General features: G+C 38.1%; 2 protein-coding genes across 6 annotated transcripts in view; both read right to left on the bottom strand.

The window, feature by feature from the left end:
• Nucleotides 1–2,360: 2,360 nt before the first annotated feature.
• On the bottom strand, nt 2,361–4,308 carry LOC103449568 (syntaxin-121). Its single transcript, XM_008388894.4, has 2 exons — nt 3,504–4,308; nt 2,361–2,926 (listed from the first exon to the last, which is right to left on the bottom strand). Exons 1-2 carry the CDS (start codon nt 4,072–4,074, stop codon nt 2,493–2,495), a joined length of 1,005 nt encoding a protein of 334 aa, XP_008387116.2. The 5' UTR covers nt 4,075–4,308; the 3' UTR covers nt 2,361–2,492.
• Nucleotides 4,309–5,540: 1,232 nt separating this feature from the next.
• The window catches only part of LOC103449569 (uncharacterized), a 21,724-nt gene continuing 9,503 nt past the window's right edge, over nt 5,541–17,761 (bottom strand). For 3 of the 5 annotated variants that reach the window (XM_008388895.4, XM_070810206.1, XM_070810207.1), the window contains 23 exons: nt 15,092–15,209; nt 14,892–14,954; nt 14,688–14,768; nt 14,484–14,578; nt 14,230–14,380; nt 13,955–14,041; nt 12,830–12,949; nt 12,530–12,658; nt 12,346–12,443; nt 12,126–12,249; nt 11,434–11,541; nt 10,393–10,534; nt 10,104–10,214; nt 9,944–10,001; nt 9,154–9,229; nt 8,361–8,546; nt 8,153–8,263; nt 7,680–7,841; nt 7,429–7,587; nt 7,027–7,260; nt 6,734–6,895; nt 6,406–6,518; nt 5,541–6,301 (listed from right to left, as the gene is read on the bottom strand). In XM_008388895.4, the coding sequence (XP_008387117.2) occupies nt 5,758–6,301; nt 6,406–6,518; nt 6,734–6,895; nt 7,027–7,260; nt 7,429–7,587; nt 7,680–7,841; nt 8,153–8,263; nt 8,361–8,546; nt 9,154–9,229; nt 9,944–10,001; nt 10,104–10,214; nt 10,393–10,534; nt 11,434–11,541; nt 12,126–12,249; nt 12,346–12,443; nt 12,530–12,658; nt 12,830–12,949; nt 13,955–14,041; nt 14,230–14,380; nt 14,484–14,578; nt 14,688–14,768; nt 14,892–14,954; nt 15,092–15,209 (3,232 nt within the window). In that variant the 3' untranslated portion in view covers nt 5,541–5,757. Of the gene's footprint in view, nt 6,302–6,405; nt 6,519–6,733; nt 6,896–7,026; nt 7,261–7,428; nt 7,588–7,679; nt 7,842–8,152; nt 8,264–8,360; nt 8,547–9,153; nt 9,230–9,943; nt 10,002–10,103; nt 10,215–10,392; nt 10,535–11,433; nt 11,542–12,125; nt 12,250–12,345; nt 12,444–12,529; nt 12,659–12,829; nt 12,950–13,954; nt 14,042–14,229; nt 14,381–14,483; nt 14,579–14,687; nt 14,809–14,891; nt 14,955–15,091; nt 15,210–17,761 lie in introns of all 5 variants that reach the window. The other 2 variants (XM_029090373.2, XM_070810208.1) reach the window with 1 other exon arrangement.

Raw genomic sequence — 17,761 nt, 5'->3', positions numbered from 1 at the left:
TTCAGTACAGTCAGTTAGGTACGCTATATAGGATGTGAAGCACAGATGGAAACATTGTAAGTAGAATAGGATGTGATGTGAAGGTGGGGGATGAAATCTCAATTAAAAATAGTGTAATGTACATCGTAGCTGGGTAGGGATTGAGGATATGGCCTAAAGTATTTGCTGGCTGTGAAGTGCCATCATTTTTTTGAATTTTTATACGGTCATTTAAGTCCAGTCGATTCAGTATGATCAGTTAGGTACGTTACTTAGGATAGGTTCAATCGTTTTGGTACAGTCAATAAGGTACGGAAAACTTATGTTTGATTCCAAAAAACATAGTTCTATCAATTTCGGGTTCAGTATATAGAAAAGAAGCGTGAACATTGTCATCAGTAGAGAAGGAGGAAAAAACTGCATTGCCGCCAAAGATGGGGAATTCCATTGTAACCAGAAGAGAAGAGATGTGAAGAATCAATAAATACAAAACACTAAAACATTGATTTGTAGGAAACTAAACTACAATAATTCTATTAAAAAATGATATGGAATACTATAATCTGACATGGATGACTATTTTTAGTTTTTAATCTTACATAGGGTTTACTGAAAAAATAATCTTATTTAGGGATTAAAATGAAGTTTTCTACATTTTTTTTCCTCAAGGTTTAGGTTTGGAAATCATTTGCTCTATCTTGGAAGTAGGAAATCTTACATGCCCCAATCACAGATTGACATGTCTGCAATAACTTTTCTTTCTATATTTTTTATGAGTTATTTTTGTGTACATGTCAAATTGTGATTAAAATGTAGAAAGTCTTTGCATATAAATTAAACTAAAGTTGATTAATTCTATCTAAACACACACACACACACACACACACACACAAAATGACAAACTATCTAATACAGGTAAATCTCATATACAACCGTATTATGGATTGATCTTTGGGGTTACCGTAACTTCCTTTCACTAATTTTGCGATTAACAATCAAAATGAAAGGTAACAAAGGACATCGATTGCTAAGCTTAAGTTTTGACCCCAAACAAACAGCACGAAAGTAGAATTACAAGCTTAAGTCATTTACAACACAACGGGGTACGCACAATATACGCCATTTACAAAATTTAAATTTAAAACTTTTTATTTATCAATGACGATGGATACCACTTGATCGTAATACCAAGTGACTTCTTAATTATGTCATTTTCTTGATGCCACCCTAAGAACCATTTGTGACATCCAATATTTATTAATATTTGGTACTACATAATTATCACTCATCTCAATTTTCAGATTCCACGGAGAAAATAAAAAAGAAAAGAACAAAAAGAGCATTTATACGTTTGATAATTGTCTAGTTGCACACTTCCACGTTTAATGTCCATCCTTCAAGTTAGCAAGTTAGAGTCAAAATTGATCTGCCCCCTTGACCACCAGGCCTCTCCAATATTGATCAGAATTGTCCATCCTTCAAGTTAACTCATTATTTTGGCATAGAGGATGCAAAAGGATACAAAAATAGTAACTTCATATTACGGTCGAGCAATATTTTTCTTTATTTTTTACTTGTAAGTGAAAGTTTTAAGTTAGAATCACATGGCCTTTTCCCCCCAACTGTTAGTTTTTTATTATTCTGTCCAAATTTATGTTAAATATAAGCATGTGCACAACATGTAAGGGTAGTTCGGTCGCTTTATTCTTTAAAATAATTGAAAACCCTAAATTTCGAAAATGTCGACCTATGCAAATTTGTGTGATTATGTAACTTTTGTGTCTAAATGTCTAGCGAAATGTCATTTTTTTCTTCTAAACAAACAATATTATCTACACTAAATAAGTGGACTAAGTCTCACAATTGACTAGTAATACACCTCTCAAGGTACCCACCTAGCAATTGCTAGAGTTTCTTGCCTACCAAATGTTGTGGGGTCAGGCGGGTGGCCTAGTGAGTAGTCGGGTCAAAGACCCGGAGACACTAGTTTCAAAAAAAAAAAATAATAATAATAATAATAATAATGTAGTTCAAATTCACTTGGCTTTAAACCGTATATAAGACATCTCATTTATAAGTAAAGAGAAATATCACTAAACTATAATCCTAAGTGGCTACATTCTAACTTTTAAGTATTTTAAATCTCCGACCACTTTTCCCACCACACGTTTGACTCTAAACTGACCTTTACAAAGGAGAAGGATCCCCGTGATCGTTACCGTTCATCTTACGCAATGAACCTATACAAGAGCTTGTATTTTAATTTTTAATTTTTTTTTTAAACAAAACGATATTTGAAGCTATCTTAGTACCGAAAAGAGATTTAAACTTGATACGAGTAAGCAAACACAACTCTGATCAACTGGTGAAACCTAACAAAATAAAATGAAGAAACCCCTATTATAAAAAATAAATCAATGTCACAAAAATTTAACACAAACAATAGGAATGTGGAATATGAACAAATCACGATACTCTTTACTCTCTCCTCTCCTCTCCTCTCCTCTCCTCTCCTACTGCGGTTGCGGTGGCGGTGGCGCGGCGGGCGTCGGATTATTGATATTATTATTGTTGTTATTGCTACCGCCACCCCAATTCCAGGGCTTCAAGCTGAGGATCACGATCAGAATAATAACCAGCAGCAGAATAATGGCGAAGCAAGACCACTTGCGGGTGTTCTTCTGGGAGGCCCTGGCCTTGGTGAGCTGCTGGGTGCCACTGTTGACGAACGAGTTGGCTCTCATGACGTGGTTTTCGATGTCGTCGATCTGCTCCCCCTGCGCCTGCACCAGCACGGCCATGTCCAGGAACACCTGGTGCAGCTCCTGCAGGTTCCTCTCCATGTCCTTTACGGCGTCGTGTCGCTCCTGGATCTCCTGAATCGTGTCAAGGACTTGGCCCCTCCCTTGCTCCTGTATTGCCTTCTGCAGAAACGTTTCGCTCTCTCCTGCAGATTTAATTCCCAATTTGGTTAATCAAATACTTCATTAAGCATTTATTTTTTCAACCAAAAAAATAGTTCACTAAGCACTAAAATTGCAGGATTAGTTTTTAAATTGCGACGGAATTGGAGCTTTGGTCCTTAAATTAAAAATGATTGAAACTGGTATTGGAATTCACACAAAATGTGAAGCCTTGGTCCTTCGTGCCAATTCACTAAGAATTTCCGTCACAATTAAGCGACGGTTATAACAAAATCGAGTAACATAATTCTTTAGGCACTTCCGCTTTGCATGCTTAATTTTGACGGAAATTCTAATTAGAATTATGGTTGCACTTTAAGGTTTTAAATACTACATCCCCGTAATTTTGACGGAAATTCTTACTAAAGTTATAAATAAAGATCAATGCTCTACATTTTGTCAAATTTAAATCGAATTTTAATGAATGTTTAGTTTTAAGGTAAAAGCTATAATTTAGTCAAAGTTTGGGACTAATGTCGCAATTTACTCAATTCCATTAAGCAGCAAAATAAATGGCGACGAATGATGGTTAAAATGCGAGAATGACGGATTTGCCCTTACCGGTGGAGATGAGGAGGTCTAATGTTTTCTCGTCGGGATTTTGGCCGGAGACGGTGTAGTACCTCCGCTGTACGGTCTCGCGGTACTCGGACGAGATCTTCTGCCGCAGAGCGTTGAAGCTATCCATGGAGTCCTTGAGCTTCTTGCGGAGGCCGTTGACGACGGAGATCCGCGTCCGGTCCGACGACGACCCCGGCCCGCAGTTCGGCAGGCTCCGGTTCGCGGCGTTGGATCGGTCTAGCGCCTCGAGGCGGACCTTCAGCACCTTGGCCTTCTTCAGAGCGAGAGTGACGTCAGCGTCCATGCGGGATCGGAGGTCCTTGACGGCGGAGGCGTTGTGGAGCGTCTTGCTCTGCTCGTGGGAGGACTGGAGGCTGAAGTACACGCGCTCGAGCTCCTTGAGCTCGTCCTTGACGGACTCGACGTCGGCGAAGAACTTGTCGAGGTTGACTCCGGCGGTGCCCGACCTCGCCGCCGCCGTCGACCCCATCTCGATCACGTGATCATCGCGCCGCGGCGACTGCTCCTCGCTCCGGAACCGCGAGAAGGAGCCGGAGAACAAATCGTTCATGATTTTGCGAGCTTAGAGTTTTTCAAATCGAAATCGAAACCAAAATCCGATCGGAATCGATAAGAATAATTGGGAATTTGGAATGAATTGGAGATATGAAATTTTGGGGAGGGGGTTTGAAGAGGAATGTGGGGGGTAGATCTAGTCAACGAGGACTCGGACTGTTCACCTGTGAGAAGAAGAGAAGGGGACGTGGACGCGGTGTAGTGGATTTTGGTGCGAAAAGCGAAAGACGTGATTTCTTGGAAGGTGAACGGTCTCTTTTATGATTGGGCCACCTGTTAATCTAGAGAGAGAAAGAGGATGAGAGAGATAGGCAGAGACTTAATCCTTAATCCGAATATAAATTTTTCAATGTGTCGGAAATAAGGTATGTTATTTCAAGCGTAATAATATCACTGGTTGAACATTTTTTTTTCAAGCATTCAATCACTTGTATTTTGATATTTTGTGTACTGAATTGCATTCCCGGCACATTGAAAAATATCTTGTTAGTAAGAGAGAGATTCAATCCTTAACCCTCTGTTTGTTAATGTGTAGCCACTTGGGCTAATTACGCGTAAGAAGAAGAAAAAAAGGAAAATTAGGAATTTAAAGATTGAGTAATTAAGTTGGAAAGCGAGTTAAACTCATGGGACTTGGTCGGGTGTTATTTGGGACTTTGTCTTCTTCTACGTTGTTTCGCTTTTTAATGATGCCATATGGCTGCTAACAAAGGTACATGGCCCATAAAATCAAGCCACCAAGAGAGACTTATTTATCATACACAAAAATAGAATGATATCTCAAAAGCAAGAACGCTTGTCATGTTTAAAAGTTTACCACATATGACATTGTATTATTGGATTTTGAAATTGCCAATGGTACATCCGGTATAAGCCGCACATATGACATTGTATTATTGGATTTTGAAATTGCCAATGGTACATCCGGTATAAGCCGTCCGCTTTATACACTCATACGGCTACATTTCTCGTTACAAAAACGTTACACAAAGTGTTTTTAAAACTCCTACAAAAGGGAAGAAGCTTACGAAGATTCCTAGTGGAAAATTATTTATGCGTAACCATTTTTCCTTTCTGTTTACCAAAAAAATAAAGAGAGTTTTAACGAAAAACCCGCGATACTGTTCACTTTAACGATAAACCACATTTTTACACTAAAAAGTCAAACCTGATACTATTCACTTGACCCTTTATTTTGTCGTTATCGTTAAAACTCATAGTTTTCAAATCATTTTCATTAGTTTTCCTAAAAATAAAACCATTTTTTTCTTTCTACACAACCATGTGTTTTTTTCTCTTAATTTTCCTTTGATTTATTCGACCCTGGCCATGGGTGTGCTACCGTCCTCGACGTCCGTCGCGTATATATCCTCAAGAATTGTCACCGAAACATAATGAGATCCAACTTCTTTTTTTTCTAGTGAAAATAGGTACATTCATTCATGTATAATAATTTCGGAATACACCAACATTCACTGCTCTAATTAATCGGAGAACAAAATGGAAAAACAATTTGATTTCACCTCCTAACTTTCCTAACCCTTTCATAGTTCCTGCTCTGCTAAAATAAAAAATTGAAAACGAAGGAGAGACATCGCGAACATTATAATTTACAGGCCAAAGATACAAAACATGGTACACCCATCGTTATGGAGGACGTAAAAATGAAAGAAAATTTTCAATCTGACTGGAGTACGGTAAGGTAATACGGATATCCCTGGCATGTCCCGGAAGACCTTCCATCCCAATTTTCTTGATCGTTAGAAAGTAAAAGGTTCCAATGCAAAACATAGTTCGACAGATCATGTGTCCCGGGAGAGAATACACAAACTTGAAGAGGAATTTCAGTTCTTGACATAGGATCAAGTTGGACTCTAGTTGAGCTTGACCCGGACCAAATAAATGGGGAGACGCTCTCCACGGGAATTGACTTACTGACCTGGGATCCAAGGGCATCGGAGGTCACTTTGATGTCAGTCGCTAGTGAGAGGTCATGCCATCCATCTTGGTTGCCAGAAGACATGGCAGGTTGAACTGGAGTTGCATCGCCTGAATGATCACTAGTACTGGAGTCTGAGGTGTTTATGCGTACAGATGAAACGACATCTGATGAGTTGTAGATTGTCATGCTAAGATTTATTTCACAAAAGGAAGCAGAGAAGTTATGATACAAGGTTCGAGGTCCGTCCACTAGCCATGATATAGGACTTGGGCTTGCAGTACTGTTGATTAACCACCATAATAGATGTCAGCTTAACATAAATTAAAACAAGAAACTACAAAGTTAGGTAAAGAGAGCAAAAATCCATATTGATACAAAACTTGCCTGCAGTGACATGCATGATGAGAATAAAGATGCGGTGGCTCGGACACTTCAGGATTAATGTCATTCTTCAAAGGCCGGGAAATCAATATGAAATCAACTGGATTAGTGTCTCCCTAAACCATACAAAAAGAAAAGGGTCAGTGTGAAAATAATGCTGAGAAGCAGCCACAGTGAACAAACGCATAAGCTAATGGGTCACGACTTGTACATGTTCTGATGCACACTTTAGTTCCCCTTCAAGACAAGGTGATTTATGAGTCAAACCAAATCCAAACGGTGTCATGAACAAAAAAAGATTGTTGAAATGATATAGCAAGAATATATCAACCTTATGTAAAATTTCCTGGTGCAGTCTTTCAGAATGGTGGAAATCTGCCAGGGGAGAGCTAGCTATATCAAAAAGTGGTCCATTACTGAATCTCAAATCAGTTCTCCGAAGTCGGGAATGGGAAGATTTCTCATCTTCAGAAGTTGATGACTTGCCATGATTCTGAATCCAAAATTAATTCCATTCATTAGAAAGAAACGAGAAGAGAGAGAAGGGGGGGGGGGGGGGGGGGGGGATGAAATTCTGTAAAAAAAATATGGGACCACAGTTTCAGCTTCAGCTTCTTCACGAACCTTGAGCATGAAGAAACATGACAATGCTTGATGAGCGGTCAAAGATTGTGAAGGAATGATGTCATCGACAGGTTGAAGTAATGAGATTTCCCATTGGTTCCCAACAGATGACAACTGTTGAATTTCGAAACTTTCAGAGCTTGTCTTGTTGACAACATCCATGCGCACAAGAAACTCTTGCAATCTTGATGGACAGGGACTAATAAGGAATGACACATCCAATGACGGCAATACCTATGAAAATGAATGTTCATCATTGATATAAGGTAATCAATATATTTGAAGATAAGCATCTATTTTAAAAGATTGCATTGATTTATAATCATAAAAAAAACCATGAAATACTTCTTAGAAAAGTGAATCAAATCAAGAAACTTTCATAATTGACATTGATGCACACACCTGCAAATTGTAATGCATGCGTAAAGTGCGATATCTCATGGTGCTTGAAGTATCGCCCATCTCATAATATATAGTTATGTACAAGGAAATGTTCCCAGGAACAGCTGCCCGAAACCAAAGAGGCCACAATAATGGTGTTTCCCCTTGAATAATTGTGTCCTGTAGTATAGAAAGAGATCAACATAAAACACTAGGACTAGAAACTGGAAATTTATAGCTTCATTACAAACCGGGAGAAATTGGATGCTGACCTCTGGAAATAGAAACAGGGCCTGAGAAATGTCATTGGGGTTAGCATGTTCAGCAGACCGATCAGAATTTGTCTTTTCTAAGCAAGCAGGAAACTCGGTGTTCAAACTTTCTTGCTTTCCAAGATTCAAGAATCTAGGATGACTAATCTTTATTTTCAGATTCTGCAAGAATATCAGGCCATAACATGTAAGCACATTAAACAGATTGTAAGCATATGGTTAGCCCCTGCCTAACATAAAGGTGTATAATCATTAGCTCATGCAGGACTCATGCAATGGCATCTAGTACGACAATCCTGCATGGCAAAGTGATCAAAGAAATTTCAAGACAACTACCTAGACTACGTCCTAAACAATGAAGAGCAAACAAAAATTTCCATAAAAGTCAATACAGTGCAAGAGTTCACAAAAACAACACAGATAAACCAACTACCTGATTATAGATTTAGAACATAGAGTCCAACTGAGCATACCTTCACAGCAAATTCAGATTTGTTCTTTAACTCCAACACAAGATGCCGTAAATCTCCCGCATATGCCCTTTTAGGTGGTGGATGAATGACACCCTCAAGCTTGGGTACACTCTGACATAGGAAAGAAGATAGTCAGAAGAAATGGATGCCCGAACATAGTCATTGCAGAATTCTTAAGGTGGAAAGAATAGAAGGTGGGAGCAAACACCTTAACAACTACAAACTTTAAATTATCGCTATGAGGATGCTTAGCCTTCTGTATTCGTTTTCTGCTTATCTTCTTCATGGGGTTAGTGTCAAATTTATGGAAGCCAACAACAGAACCTGACAACTTCCACTTTACACCAACAATCTGTAAAATGCCTTCTATTCTAGGAGTAACCGTTAGTTGCACCTGAAGGGAACGGGAACTAACAATAAGTAGAATTCAAGAAGTATAACAATGAATTTGTAAACAAGATAGTTTATAAAATGTGTTATAGGAAATCAATTTAACTATATTTTTCAAGCAGAAAGAATAACCAGACATGTAAAATAGATCTCAAAATGTCTTTAAAATAAATAAACAATTGAAGTTGGCACAATGTGCACAGGAAGTACACAGGAAAAAATAAAAATGTAAAGGACTGAGAAAAAAAGGAAGAAAAGACAGTGATTGAAGTCATGCATCATATTAGCTAAAAACTCAGCTCTATTTTATTCTTAGTACAAAGTTACAAATCAAGTTAAGAATGAGAATTATAAAAACATATATTAAATTTTAGTAGTATAACTAACCAGTTTTATTAGTTTCAATCACAAGCGACTTTCTATCATTTGCACGGATTGTGTAGATGCAAATTAATTCACTCCATAGACTAAGAAACACCAAAAGATATATAGTACTCAGTGATTTTAAAATTTTGCAAAAGGAAAAAAATTTGAGAAAAGGGTCTTAATTTATGGAGGATCCTTATAAATTTCTTTCTGCAATACTTTAACAACACAAATGAAGTACTCACCACAATTTTTTCACCTCCTGCTAATGAAAAATCAACATCAGACAAAGAAAATAAAGAACTCTCAAGGTTCACATCCCTGCAAAAGTCAAGCAAACAAATCCACCTTAGCAGGTGCAAACATAATAAGAACCGAAATAGGGATACTGATATAGACAAGTAATGAATGTTTTCAAAGCCACAGGGTAATTATCAAAGCATTTACGAGTAAGCCTTTGGGACACAAAGCTCTACAACAAGAAATATACACTGGTCATGGTTTAAGCCCCAAATACAATGACTTATTAAGTAGTCCATGGGACAGCCTAATATCCATTAAAATCATGAAATACGGAAGCCCACAAGCCCTACTATAAGGCCCGAACTTGGCAAAGCCAAAACTCATTTTACAAACCCAACAGGTTCTGGTTCATATTAAAATAAAATAAGTAAAGAATCCACCAGTTGTGCAATATAAAGGCATGCAGTCAGCCAAACGAATGACAGACAGTATTACTACAGGTTGATACTAGTCTTGCAAAAGGAGAAGATGAGATTTCTCTACAAACTCCTCAAATCTTCAGTGATTGTCTTGATTAAGAGCTTACAAAGTCATTAAAAGATAATTTTGGCCAGTAAGTATTCAAAAATAAAAATAAAAACTATCAATTCAGCAACAAAATAGCTCATGCCTGGTAATGCAATAAGATGCTGAAAGTTGTCACCCAATGCATTTTAGGGTCGCATTGCACTGAATGCCTCACCAGTGCCTTTTAAAAATACTGAAAGTAATTATAAACAATCATATACACACCTATGAATTAAATTAGTAGATTCCCCATCCTGAATCTCCGTCAACGAGCTACTTGCATCTACATCATCACAAACCGATCCGCCAATGATTGTGACATGTGCTTGCCAATAATCAACTTAAAGAGTTAAATTGTGTTTGTGTGTGTTGGGGGGGTAGTTACCAGATTTCATTTCATCAGAGCCTGCAGAAAGCTCGCATATTAGGGAAACACTAGACAGGAGGAGGGGGATTTGCAATGGGTTTTTGAATTCAATATCAATCCTGACAGCTTCTGCATATGGTAATAAAGAACAAAATATCAAGAAATGTCAACAAAGCGTAAAATAACCCTAAAACATCTTCTTTCTTCAATATCAATGGCAAGAAGAATGTGCATTAATCCTTAGAAGGATGCAATTTAATATATAAAGTACTAATCAAGCAACTTCATATATTGTTCATGTTCATACCTCCTGCAACACAAACATTTGAATCTTTGTACTTCTTTGGGACAAGCTTTGATTGTAACTCCAACCAATTAGTTCTAGTGGTAGACAAATTTGGAATCATTTCCTCCTCTAAGGAGACCCATATTTTTTCCTTGACATTTGCCTGGAATGTTCATAAACACAACACTGGCAATTACAAGCCATGGTCTAAACCACCTTAAAGAGTCATTCAAGAAAGTCCATGAGAAAGAAAGGCTTCTCATCAGCATCACATATAGATGAAAGGAATAAGTATGATCACATTTTCTGCGCCTATGATCAAAGCACAAATTACGTGAGTTTTCATAAGTAATTCATGCTCATTAGTACATTAGTACATCATACTACGTGTACCACATTTAGAAATTCCTATACAACACTCTCAAAATTCTTTTCTTGAAGTTCGCAAAAATTCAGTACACAATTTAGTAAGGCTACAAAGAAGAATATGCGTCCATAAGAATAAACAATCAATTTGTAAACCTTCATTTTTCCCAATCATGTTGTGTGTGTGTGTGTCACAATACATTCATTGATATGTTGTACATGGTTCTGCAAAAGCAGACTCCAGCAGCAGCATAGGAAAACTAAAAGAGTCAAGCATGTCAAAAGACATATTCAGGCAGTTTTGTTTGTTGTACATTGTGGCAATCCCTACACTACAATTTGTAACCTCGTTCAAAGACTTTATGCACCTTGGGAATATATGCATTAACAATGCAAAGCTCCTAGAGGTTTACAAGAGCTGGTATATTTCCATCTATTTGTATTCCACTGTTGTACCAAAATTACTGAAACAGCAACATCCACATATTTTTTTCATAAGGGAGTACAACCCTTATAGACAATAAGAACATCATCCTCATATTCTACAAGTAAACTCACCAGCCTCCTAATAGCTTCATCAAATGGGAGAGAAATAATGAAATTACAAGGAAGAAATCATTGAAAAATAAGGAAATAGAGAGAAAAGGGGGAGCATTGAATAGAACATTTATAAGATAGAAAGGAAATATAACTTACAGCTGCAGATGATGCATAAGTCCGATGATCCTCAAAAATTACCCTAACAGATGAAATATTGATCTCTGGCAATTGAAGCTTTGATACTTCAACTGCTTTCCCTGCTTTCTATATAATCGAGGAGGAAAGCTGAGTTAGTTTTTAGTAAAACCTAGTTAAAGGACCATGTTGATCTCATTTCAATTGCTTAAAATGTTTTAAGAAATTTAATCTGTTTAATCTAAGAAAAATAACATAAGCAAAAAGCGCAAACCATAAAAGAGTGATAAATAGGACGGAAGTCTACTAATTTTTGCTACAGAAGTTGCTAAAACTTCCGTTCCAATTTGAACAGGTCAGTGGATGTCTAGAGGGCCTGAGAAGTTATCATGTTTCCTATCAGGATCATATTTAACTTTACACTCTGGGGGTGTAGAATCACCTAACATTTTAGTCCACCCTAGGTGGGGATAAGAAAAAAAGTCGTACGCATGTTTTAAAATACTAAAAAAATTAAAAATATGGCATTAAACTCATTCTGAATGCAGGTTAATGAATTTAAAAGGTCAAGCCAAACCATATTATACCTTGAGATCTGAAATGAAAGTTAATTTTTCCTACGTTCTAAAGAGCAAATACAAACTATTTTAAGGACCTTACACTTTTTCCTTCTCCTCAATCAAGCACAGAATACAAAGAGTACTAGTGCTGACCTGAACAATTTGAAGGAAGTCTCTCAGGAATAACTCCTGCGTTTTCTTGGACTGATGACTACAGGCCAGGACCTCCAACACATGATTTACAGCCAAATCATATAGCCCAAGAAGAGCATACCACCTGAATCACAATAATGGTATGAAATATGCTATAGATTGGTCCGCAAGAAGTTGGCATGCAAAACTACATACCAAATAAAGCTGCATCTAAACTTACTGTCCAATATGGAAATGAACATGGTCTTTGATATGACTCCACGTAGTTCCTGTATACACAGACATGGCACCTCTATATGTGCGAATTGCATGTTTGACCTGGAGAACACAAGGCAAGAAATCTTTTTCAAAAGATGCAGCATTTATTTAAACAAGTTAAGTTGAATAAACTAAAGAATAGCTACCTGATCACATTTCTTGTAACGGTCACCAGAAAGAACAAGATGAAATCCATATTTGTGCAACATAGGCGGTCTAGACAGCAAGTAACAATAAGAAGCTTGCTCAAGCATTACAGCAGAATGTAGCGGCTCCTATCAAAGAATTAGTCAGGAATGAGAAAACAAGACCTCCTAACTGATTATAGTGAAAAGCTAGCAGTAGACACTTGCTCAAGCAGACTGTAGCAGCTCCAAAAAAAGAATTGGTCAGGAGTAAAATAAAAAATGTTCCCATAACATATTAAATTGAAAAATGAGCATAACCTCAGTACAAACACGGAAGTAAACAGTTGCAGCCTCTTTATACTGATATCTTGTCTTCAACATCTCCACCCACCAAAGACCACACCTAGTTGCATTTTGCTGGCTAGATGGTGCAACTTTCTGCTTGGATACCAATAAAACGAAATTAGGAAGGATCAACCAGAAAGAAGAACGGGAAAGATATGGGGGAGCTGCAAGTGGATATTATAATATAAGTCTAACAGGCTCAAAAATTTGCCAATTTAGCCAGTCGAGTTCCAGAAAAAATGCAGAACAATCCGTGCAATGCAAACCTGAGAATCTATTGAGAGCAAAAATGGAATTGTAGGATGTCAGAGTTGGATTTTAGGTGGATGGGTTGGATTGGCATGCAAATGATGAGGAGACAGCATATTGGTTGTAAGGCCTTTAAAGGAAGATGAAACTTGAAAAGTTTTGTTTGCCTGTGGAAGGATAGATCCCTTTGCTTTGGTGGGTTTTCAATGACAGCTTCCCAGGATTGTTGGGCTGTAACTAGAGACTAATCATCTAACAAAATATAAGTATTAAGAGTGGGCTTGTGATGAACGCTAATGCTATTAAAATAGGGAATTTTAACAAAACACTCCCGGTACTGTTCACTTTTAATGAAAAACCACATTTTTACCTTTAACTGACACTATTCACTAAAAGGTCGTACCCAGTGCACAAGGCTCCCGCTTTACGCAGGGTCTGGGAGAGGTGAATGTTGGCTAGCCTTACCCCCATTTATGGAGAGGCTGCTCCCAAGTCTCGAACCCGAGACCTACCGCTCATGGGCGAAGGCACTTGCCATCGCACCAAGTGCGACCTCTAACTGGCACTATTCACTATACCTTTAAAAAAGGCTTTTCATTAAAAGAGAAGGTTTTTTGGATTTTTCATTAGTTTTCCTATATGCTTGATTCCTAAAACTCCATTTGTTCGAGTTATGGACTACAGACCTACAATTTGGTTCACTAGTATCTACATGATCTTAGCTAACACTCATATCCCTGAGATTGAGAGAGGAATTGGGTAATGTCATGTGATACCTATTCCTCAAGGGCTTTTGGCTAGCAAACTTATTAATCTCAAACCAAAAAGGACAATAAAAAATATACATACTAAATAGGTAGTAAATGCGTTTTCCATGCAATACTCTGCATCCTTTCTTGATTGGTCTAACATGAAATATGCAAGCCCCATCATTTCCTGCAAGGACAAATGAAATAAGTGAGATTTGTTACACCATGAAACCCTCACAACAAAATAAAGACCTTTTAGCCGAGGGAGAGAAATCGAATGTAGGGATACATAAGCAGAGGGGTAAAATCAAAATCCAAAAAAGAAATATATAAAAATTAGAGAAAAAGTTACAATCCAGAAGTCATTAAACCCACCTGTACGCCAGCATAGCGTTTCCAGGCTTTGTCAAGCTTGTAATCTGTGGATATTAGGCGATAATTTGACAATGCAAGTTCATAATCACATAGCATGAAGGCATAATCACCCAAAACTCTAATTTGGGATTCAATGGAGTTAAAGGTATACCTAGAACAAGGAAAGTAAACTCCATATTAGTAGAATAAAAGGATATAACAAAGAACACATAGTAACAAAGTAATAATGAAATGAAATCTATTGTACAGCATACATAGGGCCACTGGGAGAATCCACCACATCATCTTTTCCTTTTCTCCACCATAGATTTTTTATTTGATTCCTGAAACCTTTCCTTGTTGCAGCAACCTGAAAACCAGAGAGTCAGACATAATCTAATTAATTACACATATACCAATTGTACACTAGAAAGTAAAATACTCACAGAAACTAAAGGTAATATTGTCAAGTTAAATACCTGCTGATTGAGCGCACGTATTTTTTGCTCCATGTAGGGAATAATGTGTTTAGTTGATAAATCTTGCATGAGATCCTTTATCTGTCCCAGTTTGTACAAATTGGATATCATGGTCAAAATTCTGACGTAAGCAAAACGTTTGAATTATCAACCTAACATAGGATTATACGAAAATTAGATAATGAGCAACAAAAAGTACTTTACCTCATTAAAATCGTTAATATTAAGGAAGCAGCGAAGCGGTTGAGTAGGTAAATCTTCAAATTTCTGTCAATAACACACACAAGCACAGAGGCTCAGCTATAATTCGTCTAATTACTTTGTACAATAATACCATCAGACAATCTACCTACGGAAAAGCAAAGCAGAACAAGGTAAAAACAGAGTACTTCAGAATATCTTACATAAAGCACCCAGGGATAATCTTGATGTTCAACCACACCATCTAGAGAAGAATTAATGCATAGTAATTGACAGTCAGAGCCAAAAGTGCTCCTCATTTCAGTTAAAATTTTAGTTGCCCTGCAAAAATAATATGACTAACAATATCAATTTTCCATTGTTGTCACCTTTGATTATCGAAAGTTACTATTTCTCTTAGAGAGCTCATCCAACAGAAAAGTTACAAGATTGTTTGAAAGGAAAATAAGAGAAGAAATAAGTAGAAGGAAAGAGAAACAAAATGTCCAATAACAAAAAGTCCAACAACAAAAAGCCCACAATCAATATAATACTCCCCTCTCCCCTCTTTCCAACACCAAATCTAGAGAGGAACTCAAGAAACCTCACTCTGATTTTTTATTTATGTTTATATGATAGGACTCTATTGTTTCTTATCATTCCATCCAATGAGTTCACAAAATTTCCAAACATGACATAACCACAAAGTTCAAGCTTTCATTCGAAGTAACTCCAAAATGATACTCCCCGAGTAAGGAGTAGCAATCTCTTGACAGCGCATCACAATACTAAAAACTTCCCCCAACTATGAGTGATAAAAGGACAATGCAGGAAGAAATAACTAATACAAGTTGCATCTCTAAAGCAAAAAAATAAGATTTAGATGAAAAACACCAAGCACATTTGAAGTCCATATGATGCAAAGGGAACTGAAGATCAAGAACACTCACAATTCTCCCGCATTCATGTAACACCTAAAAGTCAAGAGCCAATAAACAGATGTAGAGGGAACTGAAGAGGCAAACAAGCAACTGAAGAGAAAGCAGCATACTGATTTAATGACACCGATTATTAATGAGAGAAGAAGACTCCCAAGACAAACTTCTACCAAGATCTACTCGTATTCCATCCCCCTCCAATTTGCTACCTCAATGGTGCATCTTAAGCAAATCTGCCTCTGAATCAACCAACAACAACAACAACAAAGCCTTTTCCCACTAAGTGGGGTCGGCTATATGAATCCTAGTACGCCATTGCGCTCGGTTTTGTGTCATGTCCTCCGTTAGATCCAAGTACTCAAGTCTTTTCTTAGGGTCTCTTCCAAAGTTTTCCTAGGTCTTCCTCTACCCCTTCGGCCCTGAACCTCTGTCCCGTAGTCACATTTTCGAACCGGAGCGTCTGTAGGCCTTCTTTGCACATGTCCAAACCACCGGAACCGATTTTCTCTCATATTTCCTTCAATTTTGGCTACTCCTACTTTACCTCGGATATCCTCATTCCCAATCTTATCCTTTCTCGTGTGCCCATACATCCCACGAAGCATCCTCATCTCCGCTACACCCATTTTGTGTACGTATTGATGCTTCACCGCCCAACATTCTGTGCCATACAACATCGCTGGCGTTATTGCCGTCCTATAAAATTTTCCCTTGAGCTTCAGTGGCCTACGACGGTCACACAACACGTCGGGTGCACTCTTACACTTCATCCATCCAGCTTGTATTCTATGGTTGAGATCTCCATCTAATTCTCCGTTCTCTTGCAAGATAGATCCTAGGTAGCGAAAACGATCACTTTTTGTGATCTTCGCTAGATTGCTCCGGTCATTAGTGTGGATAAGTATATAAATGGATAGAGATAGGAAAGCAAACACAAGATGTACGTGGTTCACCCAGATTGGCTACGTCCACGGAATAGAGGAGTTCTCATTAATTGTGAAGGGTTTACACAAGTACATAGGTTCAAGCTCTCCTTTAGTGAGTACAAGTGAATGATTTAGTACAAATGACATTAGGAAATATTGTGGGAGAATGATCTCGTAACCACGAAACTTCTAAGTACCGGAGTGTGGTATCGTCTTGACTTGCCTTATCTGTCTCATAGGTAGATGTGGCATCTTCTCTGGAAGTACTCTTGCTCCATCCAGGGGTGGTATCTGTAACTAGTGGAGATTCACAAGGTAATGTATCAATTTCACTTGAAGCTTACTTGTAGTTTCAGGCTTGGTCAAGCGCGATACAAACCATGTAGTAGGAGTCCCCCAAGTCGCCGGGCTAGGGGATCTGCTGAAAGAGGTGACAGACAAGGTAAGCAATCAGAGCTCCGGCTGATTGTTCACATTCTCCCTATCTTGCAGGCAGCATGAAGGATAAAGAGAAGAAAAATGAGAAGAGATGATATGGGATACTTTTGCTTTTGAAGAAGTAACTTTCCACAGGCTTATTCTTGAACCGGGCTGGAGGGTTTTCTGGTTTCCTCCAGAGTATAAGGCCGACTGAAGAATTTGAGGGTCAAAACAAGTCCATCAAATCTAGAGTACGTTCGACCCTGCTGATATGGGATACTTTTGCTTTTGACAGAGTAGTGGATGTATCGGCACGTGTGCTGTTACGCTTGTCTCCACATGCTTCCTTGTATCCTTCTCACTTGCCCTATCTGTTCCTCAGGCAGATGCGGTATCTTCCCTGGAAGCATAAGATGTTGAAGATGAGTACTCGAGAGCAATGCCAGGTAAGTAATCAGGTAAGGGGTTCCAGGCAGTCAGTACCTGGCTGGAAGCTTGATTCCAAGTGCTAACTGATTGCTCTCTTTCTCCTTGTCTTGCAGGTAAGAACAAGGCCAAAGGAAAAGACAGGGAAAAAGCATGATATGGGATACTCTTGCTTTTAACCCTG

This window comes from Malus domestica, chromosome 12 (assembly GCF_042453785.1).
Source record: "Malus domestica chromosome 12, GDT2T_hap1".
Classification (NCBI taxonomy): Eukaryota; Viridiplantae; Streptophyta; class Magnoliopsida; order Rosales; family Rosaceae; genus Malus; species Malus domestica.
Note: the sequence above shows the minus strand (reverse complement) of the source record. Positions and strands in the feature narration are given on the sequence as shown.